This window comes from Nestor notabilis, unplaced genomic scaffold (genome assembly GCF_000696875.1).
Source record: "Nestor notabilis isolate BGI_N333 unplaced genomic scaffold, ASM69687v1 scaffold29476, whole genome shotgun sequence".
Lineage (NCBI taxonomy): Eukaryota > Metazoa > Chordata > Aves > Psittaciformes > Psittacidae > Nestor > Nestor notabilis.
This window is the reverse complement of record NW_009933801.1, coordinates 6,239-19,865: the sequence shown is the minus strand read 5'-3', so window position 1 is coordinate 19,865 and position 13,627 is coordinate 6,239. Positions and strand designations below refer to the sequence as shown.

General features: G+C 46.4%; 1 protein-coding gene across 1 annotated transcript; it reads left to right on the top strand.

The window, feature by feature from the left end:
* Window positions 1-3,834: 3,834 nt before the first annotated feature.
* TMED10 (transmembrane emp24-like trafficking protein 10 (yeast)) lies at window positions 3,835-13,627 on the top strand (the record flags this gene model as incomplete). Its single annotated transcript, XM_010017044.1, has 4 exons — window positions 3,835-3,955; window positions 8,287-8,360; window positions 12,325-12,451; window positions 13,164-13,627. Coding segments are annotated over 4 exons (444 nt in total), but the record flags the coding sequence as incomplete, so codon positions are not given.

Genomic DNA, 13,627 nt, shown 5'->3' with positions numbered 1-13,627 from the left:
GCCTGCGGGAGCAGTGGGGCAGGACCCACCTTGCGCTGGGGCCCGCCTGCTCCCCTCGGGCTCTGCCGCCTGGGTAGGGGGTAGCGGGGGTGTGGGGCGAGAGCTTGGGTTGAACCAAAACCAGGCTTTTTCACCCCAGCGATGTGGTGGCAGCGGCCCGCCAGACACCGTAGAATCCGAACGCCTCCAGCGATAAGCAGCTGGCAGGGTGTGAGGAGGAAGGAGGTACGGTGACGTGGCTTTAAGGGATGGAGCAGCCTCCTGCAGGGATAGGCAAGGTGGGGGATTAGAAAGCAGGTTTTGCTACGGAAAATGGATATTCCCATCCTAATTTATCATGTCTCACATGGATTTTAAGGAGGCAATTGTTTGCTACAGTGAAGCAGATAATCCTAAAGAATCTTGAGGGAGTATAATGGAAAGGTCAGCAGAATATATGTGACTAATACACCTATGTGACAAGCAGCTTCGCTTTAATTCTGTACACAGTTTACCTTCCCCAGGGTGTCTTCAAATTCCTCACCTAGCTGAGTAAGGGCTTTTGCTACGTAATCAGTTTGTAACAGCTTCTGTCTGCTTTTTATTTCTCTCTACGCTCCCAAAGGCTTCCAAAGTAAGCATGCAGAGATAAAATGGTCTGCTCAGGAGTCTCTAAACTCGGTGTTATTGAGTGAGTATTTGAGGTTTCCTGAAATCAAGTTTGCATTCCAGCATCAGCCTACAGACACCTGAAGGCCTTGTGTGTTATTGGCAATTGTGTTTGGGTATGGCTAGAAAAAGCTGTTTCTGGAGTCTTGCTTTTTAAAACTCCTTGTTCTGCTGTTCTTACATCATTTATAAGAGGAAACTTGTCTCTGTATAGGCAAAACCAAGCAGTGTTAGTGTTTTAACATGTTTCTATAGTATTTGCGTGGTAAGGTGCATATATTTCAGATCAAGTGCCATGTTCCTAACTGCATCTTACTGCTTGGCGATCAAGCCTCCTGTTTCTCTGGTTGCCCACTCTTAGATCAACTAACCCCACAGTCTCATCCAAAACCTCACTTTTATGGCAGGACTTGTCTAGGGAGGTGGTGAAGCAATGAATCCCACTCTTGGGTCTTAGTCTGGCTTTGCTGCTGATGCTGGTGTCCAGGTAGGACTGCTCATGGAAGTTCTGTTTTACTGTATCTGCAAAATAAAAATAAATTAAAAAGAAGTCCTGTCCTAGTTTGAAAAGCTACAAAGGATAAACAGTAATTAATGCAATCGTGTTTTCCTTCATATTGTTCAGGTGTGCTGTGCCCTTTCAGTGTGCTGGGCTTGTTGTAAGTGCTGTAACCCCTCTGCTAGGTGCATCCTTCCTCTTTGTGCCTGTGTGGGGCGGGTTAGTTCAGGACATCATGTCTGCAGGTTGTCTCCGCTTCCGCACCACATGGCATGCCTCAGCCCTCTGCATCGGGACACCAAACGTAGGAGGCTGGTAGTTCTGGCCAGGCTCGGTTCGGTTCCTGCTGGTGAGCTCAGCTGTGTGTGTGCAACACCCCGTGCTGACAGTGGCACCCTCTGTGTTGGAGGAATCCATGGGCGCTGCCAGCTGGCTGCTGAGGGATGATGTCGGGGTGGTGGAGGTCCCGCTTGGCCCTGCCACGTGCCCCTGCCCCATTGTCCAGGCGGGTGCTTTGGGGAACTGTTAGGCTGTTTGTCAAGGGCAGACAATGCCCTGTCTGTAGGGGACTGAGTTACCGTAAATAACGTTAGAATAGCATGAAAAATCCCTTTCAGGTCAACTCCCCCGCAAGTGTTCTGGCTGGGCTATTCGCAGTGTCTCTCTCCCCCGTGGGCCCGCCTGAATGGGCTGTGTTTTTGGCTGATTTGGGTAATGCTATTCAGTTTTGATGAAAGCAGATAAGCAAGCTTTTACTGTCCAGAACCTTGTTCATGAGCAGGCTATTGCTAGAGCTGCAAAGGGCAAAAATGGATCAAGCTACATAACATTCTCTAGCTAAAGATTAGCTCCGGTGTCTACAAAGCCCTGAGGGAATGGTGCTCAAAATAATAGGGACATTTGGGAGGTTTCTTTGTTGTGTTCTTGTGACCACTTCTTGGGATGGAGAACCCGGTGTGCAGATGATATGGTATCACACTCATGAAGCTAACATCTCAGTTAATCAGGAATGTCCCATTAAATGGCGTGTGCCATATGGTGGCCAGAACACATGCTTTTGCTCTGTGTCTGCGTGGTCAAATGTGGACAGTCCTGTACTCCAGTGGGGCCTGCTCACTTGAGCCGTGTGCCTCCAACAGTCTGGTGGCTTCCAGACAGGAGGTGGCTCTGACAGGGGGACGACGGCACAGCTGCCTGTGCCTGACTGCGCAGGCATGCTTTCCTCTGCTCACCACTTGAATACAGGTAGAGCTCTGAGCAGAAACTGCAGTGCAGGAGGAGAACAGTGCTCCTTGTTCTTCTCAGGTGCTGACAGATAACATATGGTGCAGGGGCAGCTACAGCAAATCGTGCAACAGACAGTTACAGGATAATCTATATCTAGAGGAAGCTTGTTCCTAAAGTCTTGCCTGCTGTGGTTTATATCCTGAGGCATGGGGATTTGTATACTTTATTATTTTTCCTGCTTAATGCAGCCACTCTCATTATCCATGCAATGGTCTGTACTTGTTCCAAGTCCAGCAGGCTGCTGGCATCAGTGGTATTCCATGACAGAGAGTTAATTAGGTGTTCTAATAGAAATAAAGATTTTTTCCTTGGAATAATTTTGTATACATAGCCCTTTTGTATAGCCTTTGTACGGGGAAACAAGGCTATTTTTCTGTTGTAAGATGGAGTAAAGGAGAATGTCTTACTTACCTTCTCCATACCACAGATTGTTTTGTGTACTTCTGTCTTTTATACCTTTAACATTATTCCCAAGCTTTTTAGTCTCTTCACCTCTAAGACTTTCAAAGACCCCTAGTAACTTCAGCATCCATGTTTTTTCAAACATACCTGTAGAAACATAGAGTTGAGGAGAACTGGGAAGCATTACACTGGAACACACACCATTGATTTTCATGCAGTATTGTAATACCTTCACTTTTCACCCCTCTCCGTGGTCAGAGTATTTCAACTGGACAGAGCTTTTAATTGAGCGCAAAGTGCGCACCATGAAACATGCGTCCTTTTGTTGGAGCATTTTTGTAGACCTTCTACAGTTTTTGCCTGTTCTTAGTAATTTCACAGGCTTAGCGCAAAGCAGTTATTATTGTGTCTGGGTAGTCTGAATTGTTCTCTGAAGTGGCCACTTCTAAGGATCTTGGCACCCAAACCTTCCTTGTGTATCACAGGGCCCCACTGATGGCTCATTTCTAGAGAATAGATCTGCCCTTCTCTATTTCATCTTCTGGGGAATTAATGGGGTTTTTGTCCCATAACGCTTTTCCGTATCTCTGTTGCTATGAAAATTTATGAATTTTGCTTGTAAAATGAAGGCACTGAATAACATTTTGGTTCAGCTAGAGTTCCTAAATGTGGTCTCTGTTCAAGGGTTACAGGAGGAAGAGGAATTAGTGTGGGTTTTGGGTTTTTTTTTTGGTTGGTTGGTTGATTGGTTTTTAGTGGGTTGTTTTTGGATTTTGTATAAGAGTCAGTAATTCCCTTATAGGGACTCTGACTTTGCCAGCTCCTGGAGTGGGTATGAGGAGGGGAGAAATTGATACAGTTGCAAGGAAGTGGGGAAAATGTTGAAAGGAAAAAGGAGATGATCCAAAGAGAAAGCTAGGACAACTCTTTCTGCACAGGCAGCGTGAGCCCGCAGCAGTGAAGCACTATGTTTCGTACCCTCATTGTCTCTCTTACAGATAACTGACTCAGCTGGGCACATTCTGTATGCGAAGGAGGATGCCACTAAGGGCAAGTTTGCATTCACCACTGAAGACTACGATATGTTCGAGGCCTGCTTTGAGAGCAAGCTTCCTGTGGGTAAGTGAGGTGGAAGGTCTGCTGACTGCTTGTAGCTCCTGATCAAGATCACCTAGATACATGGATTTAGGGCTATGGGTAAAGTGATCTTGAGAGTGGTGTGCAGACCTCTGGTTAACTTTTAAAGCCACTCTTCAGGAGGTTGTGAGCAGTCCCACTGCAGAATATCTGCTGTCAGCGTTGCATCTGAAGTTAAGTAATTTCTCTGTGGCTGTCGTGTAGAGTGCTTGGGTTTTTGCAAGGGGAATTGTGTGCTCCTCCTGCAGAGGTCACCTCAGTTGCAATGAGTGGCAGTACCGGGGAGCAAACCAAACCTTGTTTGCCCTTTTCATGCTTCTGCCCATCTTGCAGTCAAGCCAAGACAGAGCAGGATGCTCTGTCTTTCTCCCCAGCTGATTGTCACTCCCCATTTGGTGGAATGTGATCTCTCCATAGTGTATACTTGGCAGCAATCCTGTGTTAGGTTAGCAACCATTTTCTGGGGTTGGAAGTGTCTGTATAGAGAATGTGGCCTTGGTTTGTACTCATAACTGCTCTCTAAGTGGTCAATAAAGGGAAGGGGAAATGAGCAGGATGTCAGCCTTGCATTTCTGCTGAGGGACAGTTGCCTAATGAGCACCAAGGCTCATTTCCTGTGAGTGTGACGCATGTGCTGCTTTTGAATGGCTGGGCTCAACTTCAGGACAAACGTGCTGAAAATGGCAAGCACGTGGGCTCCAGTCTCATTTGTGGTGGTGTGAGCATGTGCAGGTTTATAGATGGTCGTATCTTTTCACAGTCACTGTCAGAGTTCTGCTCCCTGGACCTAGTTTTTCTTAGTTTTTATCCTAAAGAACCCAGAGCCATTACTAGGAGCATTCCTCATACCTGTTGAAAGACAGCCTTTGTTTTGCTGTTCTGCTCCACATACAAGATGCATAGTTTGCAAGTTGAAGAGAACTTTACAGAAAGAGTATCTTCTTTGCTGGGATTAGGAAGGATCTTGTTTATAACACCTCTTCTAAAGCATTTTACAGATAAAACAGTGACCTCAAATGCTCAGAATTTCGCTCCAAAGGCAGGGCTTCCAAATGCTCTTTAGCACATCGAGACATGTAGGCACTAGTGACTCATCTGGGAGTAACTCATGCTATTTACTTTCCAACACCTGGATATTTGGGAAGTCTCCAGACAGTTCCACAAACCCTTTCATAGCTTCCATGTGATCACACAGCAAAGTGGGAAAGGCTTCTTTCTTTAGTTGTGTCTAGACTCCTTATGTCAGTGCTTGTGACTAGAGGTTTCTTGCCTAGACTGAGTGCCTTATAGTTGTTTTGACTGTAGCAAATGTTTATTCCCTGGCTTCTTTGTATTGTAGCAAGTTTGTTTTAAAGCTTTCATTATTGATGAGGATAACATATTTCTAAATGCATTTTCTACATGATGATCAATGGGATGTTGAGGTACCAAAATCTAGAGCTGCTCAATTGAGCAGCTGCATCCTGTTCTGGAGGCTTCTCTTTAGGAGCTTCCAAGCTGCCTGTTTCTTTTGGGACCCAGACGCCCTAAACTCATTGCTAAAGAGAGATGCTGCATAGTGAGTATCTAGACATTTCCTGTGCCTCTGTTGGAAATTTAGGAAAGGGAGGTGGCACTGTGAGGCTTGATCACATGCAGGACTTGATTAAGGTAGAATTTTAAGAAGTGGCCACATCATACATCACAAGGAAGTGCCTTCTTTCCTCTATAAGGTCAGCATGGGAACGGGGAAACTGACCAAGTGCTGTTTTATCCACATGTTTCTCTTTTAAGGGTTGGGTTTTCCTTTTTCTTTTTCACAGTATCATCAAGTAAGTGGTCAGGACTTGTAGTGCAGCAGTCCAGGAGGATGTTGGTGGAGTACTGGAAGAGGAAAAGCTCTTGGTAGAAGAAGCCCAGAGCTGTTGGGACCAGAGGGGTCTAAGAAATCGGGATTTCTCAATCCTTAACCACAGAAATGAGGAAGGGGAAGTGAGAAGGGCACCCTGTTTGAAAGGTCCACCTTATCAGAGTGAAGTTCTTAGGGTGCTTCTTGGAGCTGTGAGTGTTAGCATAACAGGCTGCTTTCCCCTTTTCCAGGGTGGAAGGGTCCTGTCTCCCTGACCAGTACTCTGTTCCTAGGCACGCTTACTTTCACACCAGATGCTAATCTCAGAGATGAACAGCCTGGCCTTACTACATGCTCCCCTGAAGGACTTTTCCTGTGTACTAATCTTTACCTCTTTGATCCTTGTATAATCCTTCTCTTCCCAAACTTTAAGAGTGTTATGGCTCATTTTTTTCTGGTAAAACTGTCCACGTGGCAATTCAACTGTCCTGGTTTTCCAACGACTTTGTTAACTAGGAGCTCCTCTAATCCCAGGAAACAGTTCTCAGCTCATGTGAAATGACCTCTTGAAGACCTCCTGGGGGATTAGGGATCAGTTTAGTTCAAGATTTCTGGGACTTAACTGTTTTTCTCTTTGCTGTTGATCCAGTCTGCTCTGGATAGCCCAGGCTGCACAAGGAGCAGGGAGTTACTGAGGATCTGACGAGCGAGAAGGGAGCTGCCTGGTGCCTTGGGCTCAGTAAGCTTGTAGAAGAGCAGCTTGAGTTTTTCCAGGCCAGTCCCTGACAATGTTAACCTTTTGCAGAATGTCTGCTTTCCATCCCTGTGCAGCCAGCAGCAGCTCTAAGGTTTCTGCTTTCTTACTGCCTCTTGGCAGCTCTCCCTTCCATCCTGACAAATTAATCCCTCCAGTTCTGTTCTCCTGTCCACTGACTTTTTCATTTTTCTCATCTCTTCCTGGAAGCTCCAGCTTTCCACCCAAGTTGCTGCAATTTAAGCAGTATTAAAACAACCCTCTCACTGAACTGTGTGCTTTGAATTTTCTTCTGCAGCTACTGTTGGCTGTCCTACCTGCTAGTCTCCAGGCATGCTGGTATATGTATGGCATAAGTAGTCAGAACTTGTGGTTGCCGAAAGGAGCATTGGGTGGTTGTAAACAGCCTGTCTGTTGAAGAACAGTGCTGGGATTTTAGTTGTCAGTAGGTTATACCATGTTCTGCTAGCAGTGGAAGGTGGTGGTGATTCTGCTCTAGTGTGTTCAAGAGCTGTGCAGTGGGTAGAGAGAAAATTTGGGGATATTGTTTTGAAGATCTGGAGTATCTTCCTGGTTCTGACTGGAGTGACCCAGTGTAACCTGTACATTGAATTTGTTTGTGGACTGAGGGAATGTCCACCTGGCAGCCTCCTAAGGCGAAGTGTGAATATTGGACGTGCTCCTGGATAAAGACTTTGAAATTCATAGTGTGAATTCAGACCTTGTGTTTGCTGGCAGCCAGATGAGGACAACTGTATGCCCTAATGTGCAGGGATTTCGGAATGTGTTATGTACAGATGTTTCCTTGGTGGGTGGTATAGTAGAACATTGTACTTAGCTCAGCTGACATGCTGCATTCTTTAGGGTATATCATATATATATATATATATATGCATATATATAGCATAGGCTATATATAGATGTTCCCCCCCCCGCCCTTGTGAACGTTCTCAGATATGACAGTTTGTAGCAGTTAAAAGAAGCTATTAGCTGTAGCTGTCCCTGGCTTGGAGGCTATAGCCTTAAAAGATACCTACTGTGCTGCTGACTGCAGCCATATCCTACTCCCTGTTCATGCAGCTCCAGCGGACAGTTCTCTGAAGTGGTGCTTTCTCAGCTTCAGAAGCCTCTTGCTGTCTCGGGGTTTGCATTAGCAGTGGGGGTCTCAGACTTCTGAGCTGTTCTTTTCCTGAAAAGATACGTTGGTAAAGGGATTGCTTTTGTTTCTGCAGATACTGCAGCATCTGAGGGTCAGTAGTCCCCATGTGCCATATTCCTCAATTGGAGCATTTAGCTTCTGCTCCTTTGAATGTAAAACCATTTTACAACCCCAGTAACCTTGACAAGTTGCCGGTGTACTTCCTGCTAGGAGGAACGTGGGCTTCCCAACTGAATATTTGTCCCTCTGATGACTTGTCCTTTGCCAGGCTGTCTTGTAGCAGCTGGTATTCATCTTCTAATCTCTGCAGTTTTTGCAGTGATTTGCATCCTGTACACACTTAGCGCTTTTAGTTACAGCTTGTTCTCATTATCTCTGTGAGGCTCTCCTTCAGCCAGGATTTATTGTGAAGTCTCTGTATTTTTAGGCTGGACTGTGCTGCCTCCGCACTTAGCTGCAGACATGGAGGGAGGGGAGTGATGTTGCGAGTTCTTCCTCAGTGGTGGGGAGAGCTGGTGATTTCCTGGCAGGCTGAATGCTTCGCACAATGAATCCTTTCATTATGTTTCCAGGAACAGGGAGGATGCCGGACCAGCTCGTGATTCTGGATATGAAGCATGGAGTTGAAGCAAAGAACTACGAGGAGGTATGTCCCTTGGCTGCCTGTACTGCAGGCTTCCCTTTCCCAGCACTCACGTGATGCCATTTGTGGATCTGGGGCTCATGATGGGAAGCTGTTTTCCCAGCGGTGATGAAAGCCTGCCTGCAACTTACAATTCCAGCGAAGCTTTATGTGCTGGGGGAGAACAAAAAAAAAGGACAAACATAACTAAAATTAACTCTGTACTCTGGGGACTAGAGCCTAATGTGTGAATTTCTTTGCTAGAACAGAGTGACCCAACTTCTGGACATAGGCATTAGAAGCAAGAAGAGACACAGATCTCAAATGCCCAGCAGTGGGGTGCATTTTAGCTTAATATCAGATCATCGTAAAGGTCAAGTTATGTTGTTCCTGTTCTTAACTTCCTGACTGTAAGATGTACTGGCTTAACAGCCCTGAAATGGCGCTTGTACATTGCTAAGAACTGGCATATGTATAACTGTATCAATGCAGTGGTGTTTGGCAGAGTAGTAGCTGGTGTGAAATGGGTGTTTGGTTTGAAGGCATGACATCGCTAGTAGGCATAAAGCCTAGACATTTCTGTCCTAGGAGGATGTGCCTTTCGTAGCCCCAAAAGCCAGCTGTGTGGAATAGCAGTTGCTTTGTGGCTGGGGCAGTCCTGGCTGCTTTGGATGGTGAGTTCTTATGGCTGCTACTAGTGCTTTTGGCTCACTAGAACTTGGGGTCGGTCAGCCCACAGCACAGACCTTGTGCCTGAGGAAATGAATGCTGTTGGTGGAGAAAGATTACTGCAAATGACTGCTGTGTCCACTGCATACAACGGTGTGGGAGATGCCTTGTGGAGGGCACTGGGTGGCAGAGGAGGCTGTGTATGGTCCCAGTTGGAAAAAGAATTTCTGAGATGGTCATGCTGGACTTTTTATAAGCTTTTGAGCTTTGGGCTAGCTGATCTTGTGTGGGTTACGTCACTCTAGAGCACATCCTATGCGGGGAGTAAGAAGGTGCTTGGGGTCAGGGAAGAGCAGAGCAATTGTTGCTTGTCAGTCTAGAGCACATCCTACATGGAGAGTAAAGTAGTGGTTGGGGTCAGGGCAGAGCAGAGCAATCTTTGGGCCAGCTATCTGGCCACCAACTACTGCAGGATTACGAGATGTTGAAATCTCATGGGATGACCCCTAAGAGCATAACTGGATTATAATGACTACAGATAAAGAATCTCTTTAAATACAACCCTGCAGCATACTCTGAGTTACATTACTGTAGTGCTACCTAGAAGCATTGTCTCTATGTGGAAAGGTTCTCTTATGCTGATTTATCTACATACTCACTGATTGTACTGATAAAACTGTCTTGGAATAAAAGTAATTATCTGTTACGCTTGTCAGTGTAGTGAGATTGAGGGAAAAGGTCCATGCACAAAAAGAAGAACTTACACTTTCAGTCCCACCTGATACCAAATGCAGATGTTGGCAGCTCTGGCAAGCATCCTTGGCTTGTGAAGACCTCTCAGAGTGGAAGACTTTGAGCAGTGTGTCTCAGACTGGGTTAGTGTTTATACAGCTGCTGTGGACGCTTAGCCACACTGCTTTGCAGTGTGTTTTCTTCTTTTCATCCCCTGTCCCAAGGTTGCTGTAGTATTCATGGGTTTTGACTTGACTGGTTGCTCTAAGGCCTTGGCGGGGAGGACTGTGCATGGATATATGCAGTGAGAAGAGGGGTGGTGTTCAAGTCTGGCTTCATGAGATCAAGACATTCTTGAACAAAACAACTGGGAGAGTGAGCTGGGTTAGAAAACCTAACTGCATGGCAGTGTCAAGCCTTAGTTCTCTGGGGTAGGGAATAACTATCCATTCAGTAAGTGGAAATGAAGGTAAAGAAAAAGATAAGACTTTTCAGAAGGCATGAAGAAGGTTTGACGATCTGGGTTCCTTTCCAGATCAGCTACTCCTTGTCAGTTCTTGGCATGGCTTGGCATGGAAGAGTTAGGCTTTGACAAATATTTGAGTTACCCCTTTAGAAGTTCAGTAGTTCAATGGCATTGTTGTCTCAGTTGTTCTGGTGGTCCAGATGTTCCTGCTAGGATAATGGTGTTCTGCCACCACAGATGCTTGGTGGGCTTTTTACAAAATCCCTTGGAGCAGCTGTGCTTAATGGTTTCACTAGGGATGAAAGAGGTTCCAGGTATGTCTTGGGGTACACACAGGACTAAAATTAGCCATCAGATGTTTCATACCTATTCAGACCAGCTGAAGAGATGCACGCTGGAGCAGACAAGCCTTGTTTTTTCCCAGTGCAACCTTTATCGCTTGCTGTGAATGCAGAAAAGTGCCCTCCAGGAAGATAATGGAGCCAGTCAGTGTGGGGTTAACTTGTCAGTAGAGCTACCTGAGACCTTGTGTGTGTTACAGACCTGCTGCTTTCGCTGTATCTGTCAAGGCCATAGGCATGCTTGCACTGGTGGCAGCAAAAGTCTGTGGGCAGATGGGTGTCCAGACTACAGGGTTTAATCAGTGCAAGCTGTTGGCTAGAAAGCAGGAGGGGTTTAACCTTCTGTTTCCTACCCCTCCTCACAAATGCACTCTGAACTGACACTGCTGTGCTGGCAGAGCTGTGACATACAGCTCGCCTCAGCACAGAAGTCTCCAGATGACTGATGGCCTGTGGCTTGCCAGGGTATGTGTGTCATGTGAAGACCCTTCAGTGAAATGGCTGATGAGCTAGAGCTGGTTGCGAGCATCTCTTCAGATGGGCTCTGACAGCCAGGCAGCTGCCTCTGGAAGCAGTGTTTTGGGGCTGCCTGCACAGGGAGCATCCTTTTGCCTGCCTGTCAGTATGGACCACTGAAGGGTGCCATCCTGTGGCTTATGTCTGAGGAATCCTGTGTGGCTGTGAGACTGGTGGTGAGCTGCAAGTGCTCCGTGTGTTTTGTGTAGTGCATCTTTCTTCTGCTGCGTTACTTGGGGACACAGCATCTGACCTTGATGGTGGGGGCCTGTCACTTGTTGGTGATGGTGACAAATTCTACCCAAGAACCAGGGTTACACAAACTCTATGCTGTAGCAGTGGCAGGAATTGCAGTTAGCTTCCTTTGAGTAACGTCCTTGACACAGTTTTTACGTAATGTGTAGTCAGGTTACAGCCAGGGCTGGAGCCGGGACACATTCAACTTTAAATAGTTGCTGTTATGCACTATGCCTTCTAACTTAATTTCCTCTGCATTTTAATTCTTGGATACAAGTGTGTGACTAGTAAGACTGTGGGTTGCATGTTCTGCACAAAAATGGTGTCCTATAAAACCAGTTTTTATGAGGGAAGAGTATTTTTTTCCTTGACGCTGGCTCAACGGGAGCCCGTCCCATAAGTATTCCAGCAGCGTCACCTGGTGGCTTGAGGCAGATGGAGCACTTCGTAGCTGCGTGGAACCTACCGAGGGGATATGCTGCCCTTGAGCCCTATGCAGTCTATGTGATAAAAGCCCTGAGCTTTCGTGGGTGTAATCAAACCACTGCCACTGGGAATCAGGCTTTCTGGGGCATGTGGCAACAGTTAGCAAAGCGAGTCTCGGTGCTAATACCCTGTGTGCCTATAGAACAATGTCATATGCGTATGTAAGTTAGTCACCTGTATCTCAGTTTCTGACTTGTATTCGCTGGAGCTTTAGTCATGTGGCAAGCTCTTCTACCCACTCCTCAGAAGCCAACTGTGAATAAGCTAGCAGAAGGCCGAATAAGGAATAAATGTGCTTGTGTGCATACTGTGCTCCTCCATTGTGTAGGAGGAGTAGTAGGAAAGTGTGTTTCAGAGAACAGGTGGGAGAAGTGATAGTGTTTTATGCAATGGTAGTTTCTGGTTTGTAGAGGTGTTTCCCTAGGGGAAGGATGCCCCAGATCTGTACTATGTGAGGAGGAGTGGTTCAAACTGGCAGTAAAAACCCATGTGGGAGCTTTTGGTTTTGGCTCAGTGATTGCCTGACTCTTCTGTTTTCTAGATTGCAAAAGTGGAGAAGTTGAAGCCTCTGGAAGTCGAATTGAGGCGCCTGGAAGATCTTTCAGAGTCCATCGTTAACGACTTTGCCTATATGAAGAAACGAGAAGAGGAGATGAGGGATACAAATGGTAAGAGACTGTGTGCCCCTTCAGAGGGATGGAGCTCTCAGACCCCTTACTTCTGCTGAATGTATTTTTTGGGTAGAATTTGAAGATTAAGCAATTATAGTGGTCTTTGCCTGTTCTGTTCCTAGTAAGGGAAACTTGCTGATATTTCTCCTTCTGAAGCAGTCACTGAGTCTTGTGTATCCCATCTCTAGAAATCATTTCTTTCTGTCTCCATTCTTAATGTGAATTACTCCATGCCATTTAATGTTGCCCATTAACCTCAGTTTCACCTTGTTATGCTCTTGTTGTTCCCTTTGCTTTTATTCTCAGGTATTGCTAGTGTTTCAGTGCCCTTGCCTTCATGCCATATGATCTAGAACCATAGAATCAACTAGGCTGGAAAAGATCGTCAAGTCCAACCTTTACCCCATTACTGCCAAATCCACCACTAACCATGTCACTAAGGGCCTCATCTGCATGTTTTTTTAACACTTCCAGGGATGGTGATTCCACCACTTCCCTGGGCAGCCTGTTCCAATGCCTGAACACCCTCTCTGAATAAATTTTTCCCAATATCCAGTCTAAACCTCCCCTGGCGCAGTTTGAGGCCATTACCTCGTATCTTGCCTTTGAAGTTTCACATGGGTGGGAAGAGAAAATCCTGGGAACTTTGCCCTCTGGAGGTGCTTCCTGCGATGTCGGAGTCCTGTTAGTGGTTTGTTGTGTGTTTCAGAGTCAACGAACACCCGGGTTCTGTACTTCAGCATTTTCTCCATGTGCTGTCTCATCGGACTGGCCACCTGGCAGGTTTTCTACCTGCGCCGCTTCTTCAAGGCCAAGAAACTGATTGAGTAAAGGAGCAAGTCCTCCTCCCCCTCCTCTCAGACCCAGCTGGACACCGCTGGGACGCAGCTGTGGCCCCCTGGAACCATGTCACAGATGATACCTGCTGATCGGAGCTTTTCTGCAGGAACTTGGACCCTAAAGGGGGAGGGGAGCCTAAACATTGGAGGCAACGGGGGACTTGTGAAATCCTGTTGGATGTAGAGGGTGGGGGAGGTTGTGATGGGTTTGGGTATTCCTGGGGCAGTGATTAAATAATAAAAAAAAGATGTTTCCATGACAGCTGCAGCAAGTTTTTTGCGCTGTCTGTTCTCCTTTTATAATCTTGGCTTGATGATGTCTCCCATCTGTCTG